The sequence below is a fragment of the Neofelis nebulosa genome, chromosome 6 (genome assembly GCF_028018385.1).
Source record: "Neofelis nebulosa isolate mNeoNeb1 chromosome 6, mNeoNeb1.pri, whole genome shotgun sequence".
Lineage (NCBI taxonomy): Eukaryota > Metazoa > Chordata > Mammalia > Carnivora > Felidae > Neofelis > Neofelis nebulosa.
The window spans coordinates 89,493,532-89,508,637 of record NC_080787.1 but is presented as its reverse complement, the minus strand read 5'-3'; the positions used below and the strand labels follow the sequence as shown (position 1 = coordinate 89,508,637).

The 15,106-nt window shown below is 33.6% G+C and overlaps 1 protein-coding gene across 2 annotated transcripts in view; it reads right to left on the bottom strand.

Annotated features, from left to right (window-relative positions):
• Window positions 1–10,955: 10,955 nt before the first annotated feature.
• Window positions 10,956–15,106, bottom strand: part of MANEA (mannosidase endo-alpha) — a 65,068-nt gene continuing 60,917 nt past the window's right edge. For both annotated transcript variants that reach the window (XM_058734735.1, XM_058734736.1), the window contains exons 4-5: window positions 12,487–12,563; window positions 10,956–11,722 (exon numbers count right to left, since the gene is read on the bottom strand). In XM_058734735.1, the coding sequence (XP_058590718.1) occupies window positions 11,065–11,722; window positions 12,487–12,563 (735 nt within the window). In that variant the 3' untranslated portion in view covers window positions 10,956–11,064. The remainder of the gene's footprint in view (window positions 11,723–12,486; window positions 12,564–15,106) is intronic.

The following is a 15,106-nucleotide window of genomic DNA, read 5'->3' as shown; positions in this document are numbered from 1 at the left end:
GAATGTACCAGAGTTCATTTATCCTTTCGCTCACTGACAGACATTTGAATTGTTCTTGAGTATAAAAATTACAGGAATGTCCAGCATTTATGAATATTACCATGTTTCAGTACTATTTTAGCACTTTATTTGTATTAACACATTTAATATCTACAACAATATTATTTGAAAGGCAGACATGAGAGTAATAAAATCCAGAGTGGATGACAGATATTAATTTTAAGGTTTGTATGATTTTATCAAATTGTTTTTTTTTCCAGCTACCATTTATGTCTTTATTATAGATATGCAGACCTTGTTTCTCTCTCTCTCTCTCTCTTCTTTTTTTTTTTTTTTTTGATTTTGATGCTATTGATAACATAAAAATAATTTTAGTTCCAGATAGCGGTCTTAGTTTTTCTTCAGCCCAATGCCTCCATTTTAAAGATATAGAAACCGGGCAGATGAGTTATCAGTAACCATTTTGGTCTCCTTTTTTGTAAATGAATGGTGATCTATGGCTAATGTACAACCAATTCAGCAAATGTCAATTTTTTTCTGTATAAAATCCTATATAATTTCATTTTCCCTTCTGGAACTAATATATATTTGACTCAGCCTTTTATTTTGATTATTTATCAGAAAGTTTCTGTTATGAATATAGCTGATTAGGCATGAGGAATCAAAAAACATAAACTGCATCACCTAAAACATAATGCTTTGTTAAAAATTTTAAGTATCTTGAAAGCAGGTAGCTACTGTTTTATTCATGTATAGTCCCCTTCACCAGTTTCTGGCAAAACTTCAAGAAATTTTAATTAACAAATAACTCAAAAAATTATGGGAAGAATTGCTTGAAGGATACATGGACTATCCACTTTTTGAGATAAATGGATGGATAGGTATTAAATGCTTTCAGTGACTGTGCTTTAGCATGATACTGAAATCACATATGTAAAGACATTTATAAGAAAAAGCCCTATGAAATTTGGTCTTGACATATTATAAGGAGAGTGTTGATAAAAATATTGCTCATTAGGGGTGCCTGGGTGGCTCAGTTGGTTGAGCATCTGACTTCGGCTCAGGTCATGATCTCCTGGTCTGTGAGTTTGAGCCCTGTGTTGGGCTCTGTGCTGACAGCTTAGAGCCTGGAGCCTGCTTCCGATTCTGTGTCTCCCCCTCTCTCTGCCCCTCCACCACTCGTGCTCTGTATCTCTCAAAAAGTAAACAAACATAAAAAATTTTAAAAAAGTATATTGTTCATATTATAGTATCCTCTTTATAAGAACCCTCCAAAAGAAATTCCTCTTTCAATACTAAGCTCTCTCTCTCTCTCTATATATATACTTTATATATATACACACACATATATGTGTACATATATGTATATGTACACATATGTATGTATACATATACATATATGTATATACATACACATACACACAATTATATATATGCAATTGAAATATAGTTGACATACAATTTATGTTAGTTTCAGGTGTACAACATAGTGATTTGACAAATCTATACATTATGCTATATTTACCATGAGTGTAACTATCATCTTTTCACTATACAACACTATTATATCATTGATATACTCCCTGTGCTGTACCTTTCATCCCTGTGCCTTCTCTATTCCATAACTGGAAGTCTATATCTCCAACCCATTCTCATTTAGCCATTTTGCTCATTCCCCCACTCCTCTCCCTTCTGGCAACCATCAATTCGTTCTATTTATGGATCTGTTTCTGCTTTATTTATTCATTTTTGTTTTTTAAATTCCACATTTGAGTGAAATTAAGGTATTTGTCTTTGTCTGACTTCACTTAGCATAATACCCTCTAGGTCCAGCCATGTTGTTGCAAATGGTAAGATTTTATTCTCTTTATGGGTAATACTCCATTATATATATTTACCACATCTTCTTTACTCATTCATCTATAGATGGACACTTTGCTTCCTTATTTGGTGACTGCTGAATAAACATAGGGGTGCATATATCTTTTCAAAATAGTATTTTCATTTTCTGTGGGTAAATAGGTAGGGAAATGACTGGAACATATGTATTTCAACTTGTAATTTTTCAAGGAACTTCCACAGTGGCCGCACTCATTTACATTGCCACCAACAGTGCATGAGCGTTCCTTTTTCTCTGCATCCTTGCCAACACTTCCTGTTTTTTTTCAATTTTAGTCCTTTGGTTAGGTGTAAGATGGTATCTCATTGTGGTTTTGATTTGTATCTCCTAATGGTTAGTGATGTTGATGGGTCTACTGGTCATCTGTAGATCTTCTTTGGGAGAACATATACAGGTCTTTTGCCCATGTTTTTATCAGATTTTTCTGATGTTGAGTTATAGAGGTTTTTTATATATTTTGGATGTTAACCGCTTATTGGATTTTTTTTGCAAATAGCTTCTGCCACTCAGTAGGCTGCCTTTTCATTTTGCTGATGGTTTCCTGTGTTGTGCAGAAGCTTTGTATTTTGGTGTAGTCCAATAGTTTGTTAATTTAGTTTAATAGTTTAATTTTCAGGCAATAGTCCTTTCCTAAGGAGACATACCTACAATTACATTTCTAGAGTTGAGGTCAAAGAGATTACTTCCTATTTTCTTCTAGTTTTATGGTTTTAGGTCTCACAGTTAGGTCTTTCCTTAATCCATTTTATTTTTTGTATTGTGTAAGATAGTGATCCAGTTTCATTCTTTTGCATGTAGCTGTCCAGTTTTTCCAGCACCTTTATTGAGGAGACTTTTTTTCCCATTGTATTCTTGCCTCCTTTGTCATAATTGACCATATAAGCATGGGTTTATTTCTAATCTCTCTATTCTATTTATCAATGTTTCAAGTTTTGTGCCAGTGACATAGTGTTTTGATTACTACAGCTTTGTGTAGTATATCTTGAAATCTGGGAAAGTTTTGTTCTTCTTTTCCACGATTGATTTTGCTACTTGGGGCTTTATGTGGTCCCATATATATCTTAGTGTCATTCTGGTTCTATGAAAAATACTCTAGGTATTTTGATAGAGATTGCAGCAAACCTATAGATTCCTTTGGATAGTAAGAACATTTTAGCAATATTAATCCAATCCATGAGCATGGTATATCTTTCCACTTGTTTGTGTCATCTTCAATTTTTTCATTGGTGTTTTAGAGTTTTCAGAGTACAGATCTTTCACCACTTGGGTTAAGTTTACTCCTAGGTATTTTTCTGATGCAATTTAAATGGGATTGTTTTCTGAATGTCTCTTTCTTTTGTCATTTGCATATACAAAGACAACAGATTTTCTATATATTAGGTTTGTATCCTGCACCTTTAGTGAATTCACTTTTTATTTCTAATAGTTTTTTGGTGGAGTTTATGGTTTTGTCCTATATCATGTCATCTGCAAATAGTTTTATTTCTTTCTTACCAGTTTAGATGCCTTTTCTTTTTTATTGTCTCATTGTTGTGGTTAGAACTTACAGTACTAATTTGAGTAAATGTGGTGAGAGTGGACATCTTTTTTTTTTAATGTTTATTTATTAAAAAAATTTAATGTTTATTTTTGAAACAGAGAGAGACAGCATGAATGGGGAGGGTCAGAGAGAGAGGGAGACACAGAATCTTAAATAGGCTCAGGCTCTGAGCTGCCAGCACAGAGCCCGACACGGGCTCAAACTCATGAACCGTGAGATCATGACCTGAGCCAAAGTCAGACGCTTAACCGACTGAGCCGCCCAGGGGCCCCTGTTTATTTATTTTTTGAGAGAGAGAGTGTGAGCAGGGGAGGGGCAGAGAGAGAGGAAGACACAGAATCCAAAGCAGGCTCCAGGCTCTGAGCTGTCAGCACACAGCCTGACATGGGGCTTGAACTCACAAACCATGAGATCAAGACCTGAGCTGAAGTTGGAGGCTTAACTGAGTAAGCCAGCCAGGCGCCCTGAGATTGGACATCCTTAAGATAGCTCTACTTTTCCTGAGAAATTTATTTGTATTTTATGCTACGGACATTACCCAATATGTGGATGATTAGATGCTTTACCATATTGGGTACTCAAAAGCTTAAAGTTAAATTTGTAACCACCAGTATAGCAGTGTATTTACATTAATACTGTTTTCCTTTCAATGCTAGCTTCATGTATATTCCTATTCTTGCTCCATTTCAATGGAGACTTTTTGTCACATGTTACATATTCTAACAAATCACTAGTGTCCTTTTTGAAACAAAACAGGAAATAACGAAACTAAAAGGCAAACTTTGGAATGGGAGAAGATATTTGCAAATGACAAATGATGATGAAGGGTTAGTATCCAAAATCTATTTAAAAAAAAAAAAAAACTTAACAAACTCAACACCCAAAAACCAAATAATCCACTTAAGAAATGGGCACAAAACCTGAATAGACATTTTTTCAAAGTAGACACACAGATGACCAAAAGACATGTGAAAAAATGCTCAACATCATTCATCAGTTTTTTCATTTTTTAAAAAAAAATTTTTTTTTGAGAGAGAGTGTGAGCAAGGGAGGAGCAGACAGAGAGGGAGACACAGAATCTGCTGTCAGCACAGAGCCCGACGCAGGGCTCAAACTCACGAACTGCGAGATCGTGACCTGAGCCAAAGTCTGACGCTCAACTGACTGAGCCACCCAGGTGCCCCACTGATACAAATCAAAACCTCAAAAGATGTCACCTCACACCTATAAGAATGGTTAAAATTAACAACACAAGAAACAACGGGTGTTGGTGAGGATGAAGAAAAAGGAGAATCCTCTTGCACTGTTGGGTGGTTGATGGGAAAGCAAACTGGTACAGTCACGAAAAAAGTATGGAGCTTCCACAAAAAGTTAAAAAATAAAACTACCCTATGATCCAACAATAGTACTATTAGATATTTACCTAAAAGATACAAAAATACTAATTTGAAGGGACACATGCACCTTGATGTTTTGAGCAGTATTATCAACATTAGTCAAATTTTGGAAGGAGCCTAAATGTCCATTAACTGATGGATGAATAAAGAAGTTGAATACACATGTGCACACACACACACGGAATATTACTCAGCCATCAAAATAATGAAATCTTGCCAGTTGCAATGACATGGATGGAACTAGAATATTTTATGCCAAGCAAAATAAGTCTGAGAAAGGCAAATCCCATATGATTTCACTCATGTGGAATTTAAGAAAACAGATGAACATGGGGGGGGGGGCAGTTGGAAAGAGAGGCAAACCATAAAACAAGACTTTAAGTATAAAGAACAAACAGGGTTGCTGGAGGGGAGAAAGGAGGGGGTTGAACTAAATCAGTGATGGGTGTTAAGGAGGGCACTTGTGAGAAGCACTGTATTATATGTAAGTGATAAATCACTAAATTCTCCTGAAAGTAATATTACATTATATGTAAACTAGAATTTAAATAAAAACTTAAAACGAACAGGAAGTTGAGAATAAGAAATGTTGAATGGCAGGCATCAAAAAGTCAGAAGTGGGGGCTATAATTAAATGCAATTACTTATAGTGGTTTTTTTTTTTTTCTATTTATTTTTGAAGTTTCATACATAGATCCATACCTAACAAACAATAGAATAAAGCCTTCCAGGACCCTTCTCAGTAAATAAAATTCACATCAGCTATTCAAAAATCAAGTTAGGTTAAATAGAGAAGACTGGCAAAGAGATACACATCTAACTCATTTTGAGGTGCTTTATTTCTGATCTTGCACTAGATAAGATCTGGGAAAAGCTATCATATAATCAGAACCCTCAAGGATTCACTTTCCCTGAGTTTTGTTGTATACCTGGAATTTATCCAATAATCATCACAATAATTTGACAGATGAAATCCTCTTAAGTGTAATAAAACATTATGACAAATATTCTCAATAGTTTTACATTCTTTATATCAGAGGTCACATATTAGTGACCCCCAACCAATATTTTTAAAATCATCTGTGATATTTGCCAACGTTATAATTAGAAAAACTTAAACACACATGGACATAGTACCTAATTCTTCATTTTAGTGATGCCTAACTACAAAATGAACACTGACAGAGCTGATTAGCAGCTATTCCTTTTAGGAGTGGTCCACAGTTCCTAGGATTCTCTCTCCAGGGTCTTAGACCTGATGCATTTTATTTATATTACCTGACAGGTTCCTGTAGGTTTTTACACTTTTGACACGAGGTATAATGGCCATTTGAGAAATTTATTTTTCTGAAATTTTTTGCATGGTTGATATACATTAGTTTCAGGTATACAACATAGTGATTCAACAACTCTATGCATTATGCTGTGCTCCCCATAAATGTAGTTACTACCTGTCACATGCAACACTATTATAGTACTATTGACTATATTCCTTATAACTTTTATTTTAAATTGTGTTGACAAGGTGAACTTTACCTTGGAGAGGAAAGGAGGTGCTTCTTTTCTGGCAGTAAGAAACATATAATATTTTATATTAACTACTCAAGCTCAATACCAAATATGTAGTCAACCACGTATGCTAGCACTGTATATGTATATTCTTTTTAAAATCTCATGTTTCATTGTTCAGATTAAAAAAACGTTAATGTTTATTTTTGAGAGAGAGAGCAAGTGGGGGAGGGTCAGAGAGAAAGGGAGAATCCAAAGCAGGCTCCAGGCTCTGAGCTGTCAGCACAGAACCCAATGCAGGGCTCGAACTCATGAACTGTGAGATCATGACCTGAGCCAAAGTTGGACACTTAACTGACTGAGCCACTCAGGCCCCCCCTTTTTGCAGAAAAAAATGTTATGTTTTTCAAAGAGTACACATATTTTAAAAAAAGGAAATATTACCTACACCCTATATAAGAATGACTCAAGTGAAAATAGTGAAATACTATACATTAAAAGAATATTTGGAGATTAAGTCTTTAGCTGAAAATACATAATACTCATGACAAATAAAACAGAATTTGAGCTCACTTATTCATAAAGTGATTATCATTCAACATTTTTACAAGATGGCTAAAAAGTCGAGTATTTTCAAGACACATGTACTTTAATTAAAATGAATATAACACCAATTTCCAAGAATTTAGCAGATTTACAGTTAACTTTTTACATGAAACCAAAGATTAGATTGCTCTACTTTAATATTAATGGCTTAATAGTGTGCCACATGGCTAATGAATCTAAGTAAAAAACAATATATAGAATGGCAGTCTTCAAAATAAACTTACTACATACAAAAAAGTTCTGGTACACTACATTTAAACATATAAATTTCTAAACTTTATTGCATTTATTACAATTGAATTTCTTCTAAATTTTTTTGTATTTTCAAAATCAGGGTAAAGATTGCATTACATTAGATATTATCAAAAGAGTGAGTGTCTTCATAATGGCTTTTATAAAACTGATTCAAACATACTTTTATGCATGAATATAATTGTAATGTATTTTAAATGTGATTGAATAGCTAAAGAGTGTCACTTTATGTTGTTTACAATCTTTTCTTGGATTTTTAACCAATTCTTTCAAGTCAAAAACACAGAGCATGAGGATACAATCATATACCATAAGTTGAATTGTGTATAGAATTATAGTACACTATTGTTTTATGTCATGAGATATGTATTTCATGGGTATTTTCTGAAAGTCTCTTTATGGTTAAATTCATGGTTAAATTTTTTTACAATTTAATATATAAGATGCTTTTAAATGGGATCTAGAACACTAAGAATAAAAAGTGCTACTCTTTTAATTTCAGTAAATTTTAGATGTATGATCATTTGCTTACTAGTTTTTAAATTCTTTTGATATCCTAAATTATGTAAAACCAACAAAAACTAATTGCATTGAAAAATGTTCCTCTCTCCACGGATAATTGAAATGTAACAGCACTACTACTAAGTTCTTTAGACTAAGGATAAGTGAGTATTTGTAATTAAGCCAATGTAGTACCTGAATTCTCAATGATAATTTTACAGTAAGCATACAATAACATTTAGATTTTACGTGGACATGTAACAAAGTCAGTATAAAATTCAATTTGGAGTTTATTTTTAAACAGAGAACATGTGAGCCAAAAAAACGTTTCTGCCTGTGGCTAGGTCCATTTTTCATTTTGAACTTGTAGATATTTATGAAAGTAACTGGACTTTTTCTGGTAATAAATAAAGTATTGCTTCTACACTATGGGACATGAGGGTGTTTGACCTTAATCCAAAATTTAGGTACAGAGTTTTAAGAGCTGTTTCTGTAGGGACCATAGAGTTCACACATGTCATCGTGTTTAAACTAACTGATTAGTTTGAAAAAGTGCATGGTTATAAACTTGGTAGACTTTCTGGTAGCTTGTTAGGGTAAGACCAATTTCATAAGAGTTAGAACATGAGTATGCCCAAAGAATAAAAAAAAAATAAAACATCTGCCAAATAAAAAAAACATGTTTAGCAAATTTACATTTAAAATGTATATGCAGTTAAAGATAGACTTTGTGAGTGTTGCATATTTCAAACAGAAAATAAAGAGTGCTGAATGAATACTACTTTCATCTGTTAATCATCAGAAACTAAATATTTCATTAAGTAGAAATATTTTTATATATATTATTTCATGTACGCTTTTATTAAATGAAAGTTAATATAACAAAATAGTCTTTTTAATTTCAAAACAAAAAAGTTAACGTACAACTTAAACACTAATAACAGCAGTTTTTGACAATATTAGTCCTTAAGGGGACAATAAAACAAAGATTTTCTATACAGTCAAAACAGACTGATTAAACCATAAAAGAATTATGATTCATGCATTGCATATATTACACTGTTTATTGAATATACACCTATATAGTTTAGGCAATCAGTTCTTTGCTCTCATTTACTTGTGATTTTAATGATATAAACTGTGTTGTAAGTCAAATGATGAAGGCAGCTGTAATGAATACCTGAGGAAGGGTTTTGAGAGCATTTTTGAGAATTATTGGAGATGATTCCTCCTAATTTTTTTTAACAGGTGAAAAGACACACGATGTTCATATAAATTCTTAAACCATTATATCAGATTCCAAACATTGTTCCCTTGAGAATAACTTTCCGCACTGAAGACAGAATCTGTTTTATCTTACTTTGGAGTCTGATTGTTACTGGCTGGATGGGGTCAAGTTCAGAGGTAAAGCATGCTGTTGATTATCTAGGTCTGCAATGAGAGCAAAATAGGAAGTGATGGTATTTGTGTTGAGGATTTGCTGACCTTGTTTTTATCCACTTTCCCTTAATCAGAACCATTTCACAAAACTTTTCTGTCACAGTAGGTTCAAATATATAGTACAAGCAATGTCAAAAACTCCTCTGTAGTATTCTTCAAAATTTAATACAGTGTGATTATTAGGCATGATGTATTTAGAATTCATCCCTAGGATAGCATACAGTGGCTAACTGGATAGAAGAAAAAAAAATCCACAGGTTCTATCTGTATGAGTGGTTCTATGAAGATGCTTGCTTACATCATTATAGTGATTTATTCTTGTCATTTTTTGAGAAAGTGGATTACTATTATTGTACTAATTTCCCATCATCTGATCATTCTGAGAAATGGCAAATTAAGTTATAAGTTTAACACGAATCTTGCCTCTTTTCAAAGAAATTTTACTTCAAAATCACTGATTGAAAATAAATTTCATCACCTAATGGACTATTTTATGATAAATTGTTAATTTATTGTTAATTCTACTGTTAATTCTACTGTTGTTAATTTATTTCTGTATGAGTATCTCTAAACCCTGAAGATTTATATGTATTTTTGATTATACTGCCCAGTTGCTTCTCTTTAATAAATAATATTCATGTAAGCATATATTTTTTTACTATATTTCTAATTACAAATATTAACTATAAGAACTGGAGAATGACATATACTCTATTATTAAAGAGATTCATTGTTGGGGCACCTGGGTGGCTCAGTTGGTTAAGTGTTCGACTTTGGCTCAGGTCATGATCTCATGGTTTGTGAGTTTGAGCCCTGTGTCAGGCTCTGTGCCAATAGCTCAGAGCCTGGAGCCTGCTTCAGATTCTGTAGTCTCCTCCTCTCTCTGCCCCTCCCCTGCTCATGCTCTCTCAATAATAAATAAACATTAAAAAAAAATATTCATTATTAGCATACAGGTAGATTAATTTGTCACAATATGACAAACAACTGATCACAAGCATTAAACGTGATAGGTACCATGAATGTATGATGTTTTTACACATGGGGATATTATTACATACAATAAAGTATTTTAAATGAGATTATTTCAATCATTAAATTGGTAAAAGTAAAATGTAGGAATGGATTTAAGATATAAAAATATTTTCACTTCCATGGCCTTAAAATGCTAAGTAAATTTTCTCTATTTTGGTAAAAATAGCTAAAAACAAGAAGGAAATCCGATGACAGGTAAGAAAAAAAAATTGATACTAACAGTTGGTCTCTGATTAACATTGAATTTTAAAAACATGAATAACAATTGTGAACTATGTTTTCTTAATAACTGATAAGCAATTGTTAACTTTTATGAAACAACTTTCCACAGCTTCTAAAATCTGTAATTCATCGATGTGAAGCAGACACATTAGACGGACAAAACACCAAGCGTGCTATGGTTTATCAAAATTCCTCAAAGGATGATGCAGGCTTTCCTCACACAATAGGATTCACAGTAAGACTGATGTTATGATTACATTCCCTTAAGTATTTTTATTGGAGACTTTAGTGTTCAAACTCTGGATGACTGAATCACTGAAAAAATTCTACATGAAACATGTACACTATTGTTTAAGCCTTATTTTCCTCAGTAGACATACCAAATATGCACACAATCTATTTCTTTGGGCCCAGAATACAAGTTTGATGTAACTGTGCACTAATTATGTAACACGAGCACAAAGTAGGATTTTAACTGCAAATTCAGAACATTGTGCACCTTTCTCATTTTTTCAGTGCAGCATTGTGAAGGGTGGCAATGATGACATTACCATTTTTAAAAAAGAACAAATTCTTTTTATTAAGTGTATCAGTGTATACTGATCGACAGTTATTCCTAAAACAAAAAAAAATATTTATTGATTTCTAGAATTATAAATGCATTAAGAAAGAGGCAGCTCATGATCGAATGCATAAGCAGCTCTTTCCTTACTGTATTTTTCAGACCACTTGCGAGTTAGTTCTAGATAAAGACTTGGTTTATGAGGCCGGTAATCTAGGTATACCGTATTACTGGTTCTTTTGGGAACAGCTTTTTCAATCTGAGTTCCTTCGTGCCACTCATTAAAAGAGGTGATGGAAATTACACTGGGGTGGGCATGGAGTGCGGCACCCAGGGCAGTTTCATAGTACTTCCCACTGATTCGGTTCCGAGTATTTTGAGCGTTCCACGGACGGATGCTGGTGTCTATGTATCCTGGGCCCACACTTGGGATAAACAGTAGGTTGAACTGATCACAAAAAAATTTTAGCCCTGCCCAGTTCTCATAGGATGAGCCGTAAGTAAAGCCGTTTGTGGCAAAATATGTGTAAATTCCATCAAAACCACCTTGTAGAATATCATACCTATGTTTGCTTTCTACTAGAAGTGCAATGAACAGTCCATCATAAGGAGAATTGCGAATGCTTTGAGACCCTGTGGTGGTTAACAGATTGGCCCATTTTTCAGGCTTTGTGATATAGGAATCATAGATATAAAACATAGGAAGGGCATTGCCAGTCTTAGTCTTGTACCTATAAAAGGCTGGATGATTTCCATACCTAAAATACAAAAATATGTAAAAATGAAATGAATATCTGCAACTCATTTTCCATAGACCATAACTGTTTCTATATTGAAAATGAAGGTAATGCATGCAGTTTAATAAGCACATTGTTCACTTTCTTTGAGGGGGAATCAGTTGTATTGTGGGTAATGATTAAAAAAGTATTTTCAATTTTGCAGATTAGAAAAATGAGATACTGGATACATCAAGACATTACCTAACAACAAATTATATTGAGGTTTACAAATAATGACCAATACCATAAAAAGCCCATTTTCTATATGAATATGTCAACTGCTTCCTACTAATCAATGTCTCCCTGTTGCTGACGAGTTTCTTTTTAAGAGTATATAGTATCTGTCACAGTTCTCATCAGTAAAATCCTTGAACAAAATTAATAAATGTTTCCTTATAATCAGATTAAATATAAATATTAGATGTGAGTCCACTGATAGAGAAGCAGTTCATGTTTCATAATTAGACAAAACTTAATATTTGTGGTTTAATAACATCAATTTAAAATATTTTATATCACTTATATGAGAAATCATAAACAGCTTAATAAACACAAACAGTAAAGTGAACAATCTATTTACACAGAAAGTGAATTATAAGGAATTTCATAAATATTCCTCAAAATGATTAGTTTTAATGTATCAGATCATAACTCATTCAAATCTCTCAAATACATTTAAATTTACTCTTCTTATAACTGTAATTATCACTGGCTCATAAAAAATAAACACAGAAGAAACTCACTTGTCTATAATATATTTGACATTTTTGTACATGTTTTGATCATCCCGATTGCTATATGGCTCGATGTGAAAAGTGACCTAAAACAAAAAATTGATTAGAGAAATTACTTATAATGTAAAAAAGGTTATTAAAACGTGGAATATACTTTCATTAAGATAACGTTTATGTTCAATAAGTAGTCAACAGAGAATTCTAATGGAGAAAGCTCTTAGTCAATGTTGTTACTGTGAAATAATATGCTCAACAGTTTATACTTTGTACCTCCATTCTCATGACTCTCTAAAGTAGTTACTAAGTGAGTCAGACACTTGGAGTCAAAATGGGCAATCTGAATTCAGAACCCAAATGTTCGACCAAATCCAATACTTCTTCCTATATTTCTTATAAAGAATAGGGATAGGGGCGCCTGGGTGGCGCAGTCGGTTAAGCATCCGACTTCAGCCAGGTCACGATCTCGCGGTCTGTGAGTTCGAGCCCCGCGTCAGGCTCTGGGCTGATGGCTCGGAACCTGGAGCCTGTTTCCGATTCTGTGTCTCCCTCTCTCTCTGCCCCTCCCCCGTTTGTGCTCTGTCTCTCTCTGTCCCCAAAATAAATAAAAAACGTTGAAAAAAAATTAAAAAAAAAAAATAAAGAATAGGGATATATTCTACATCCAGACATAGGTTTCTTTAAAAGAACATGGTCCAGAAAAATCTGGATGGATTCTGTTCCCAGGTATGACCAACTAAGTTTACATTTAAATGGAGTCAATAGCAAATATCTTTTTTTTTTAAAATTTTTTGTAACGTTTATTTTTTTGAGAGAGCAAGAGACAGAGTGTGAGTGGGGGAGGGGCAGAGAGAGAGGGAGACACAGAATCCGAAGCAGGCTCCAGGCTCTGAGCTGTCAGTACAGAGCCCAACATGGGGCTCGAACTCACAAGCTGTGAGATCATGACCTGAGCCGAAGTCACATGCTTAACTGACTGAGCCACCCAGGCGCCCCAATAGCAAATATCTTTTTAAAGTTTATTTATTTTGAGAGACAGAGTGGGAGAGAGAATCCCAGGCAGTCTCCACGCCGTCAGTGCAGAGCCCCACAAGGGTGTCAAACTCATAAACCATGAGATCATGACTTGAGCAGAGATCAAGGGTCGGATGCTTAACTGACTGAGTCACCCAAGCATCCTAATAGCAGGTATCTTTAAATGACAACGTCTTCTGTCATTAAAACAATATTTCACAAAATAATCTACATATGTGTACTATTACTCAAAGGATTTATTCCAAAATTACTGGAAAAATAATATGTGCTAGTACTATGAATGCTTGTTGATAATGCTTTATAGATAGATCTCAACCATAATTGTAGAAAGCAGTAACCAAAAGTATTTTTTAAATACTGTGCACAGAACAATCATTTTGTAAACTGAAAAACATTACTTATATACAAATTTAAAAAAACTAATTATGGCGAGCAAAACGATTTTGAATGCTACTTCCAACTAGTACTTAAGATGTGACTATCAAATAATGTGAAAATTTTCACTTTCATTACTGATTTTACTGACTTATCAGTAGTCATTAAACATCTTTATGACAATCGAATAACATCAAAATGTTTATCTTAACTTTAGGGTTTGGTCTCTATGAAGCATGCATGTAATTAGAAACTTCTAGGGGGTGTCTGGGTGGGTTGGCCAGTTGAGCATCCAACTCTTGATTTTGGCTCAGGCTATGATCCCAGGGTGATGGGGTCAAGCCACACATTGGGCTCCATGCTGAGTGAGCATGGGGTCTGCTTGAGCTTCTCGCTCTCTATGTAAAAATAAAAATAAATTTCTATGCTACTGCAATATAAAGTGCCTTTGTTTTCAATTACCCAATTAAAGTAAACTGAATTTTACATAAATCAGTGCTAACAGTTGTCACAGAAGTTTAAAATCAGATAGCATTTAAGGAAAATATTCCCTACATTGTATAATATTATCGAGACTTCATTTTATTAATAGGAAGTTTTATCATTAAGATCAAATTCAATTCTGTGTGTTGTAAGTATTGCTAGGATAGTCATAGTTTTCAGTAGCTCTGGTGTTTGCTTTTTAACTTCAATGAAAGCAGATTGGTAAGGATATAGGTATTCTCATGTAATGTTACCTTGGGTAATTCTCCCTTTAGATGGAATGTTGTATTTTCTAAGTTTTCATTTTATAAATAAAGGGTACCATATTAAGCAAACAGCCTATGTCAGATACAAATGACATCCTTCCTTCTTTTGTAAAGTATAGCTCAATATATTTACAGTAATTAAAAAGGCCATTATTGATAAATATATAATATTTTCATTTTCCCTCATATATTTCAAACTTTTTAATTATAATATCACTTTGTAGGTTTAATGATGTAACCTAGTTACTATTTCTCATTCAATGGAAAAATCCTATTAGACCAATGCTAAAATAACCTTATAAATGATAGAATACTATAAATAAAATCAAATGCAATGCTTTAGATTATGGAGTAAGAATCATGAATGTTTCTTCATTTCAGGCTTCTACTTCTGACCTCTCCAGCTCTTCTCCACCCTGCAGCCAAAGTGAACATTCTAAAGTGAACATCTGACAGTCCTGGTGAGGTCAGCA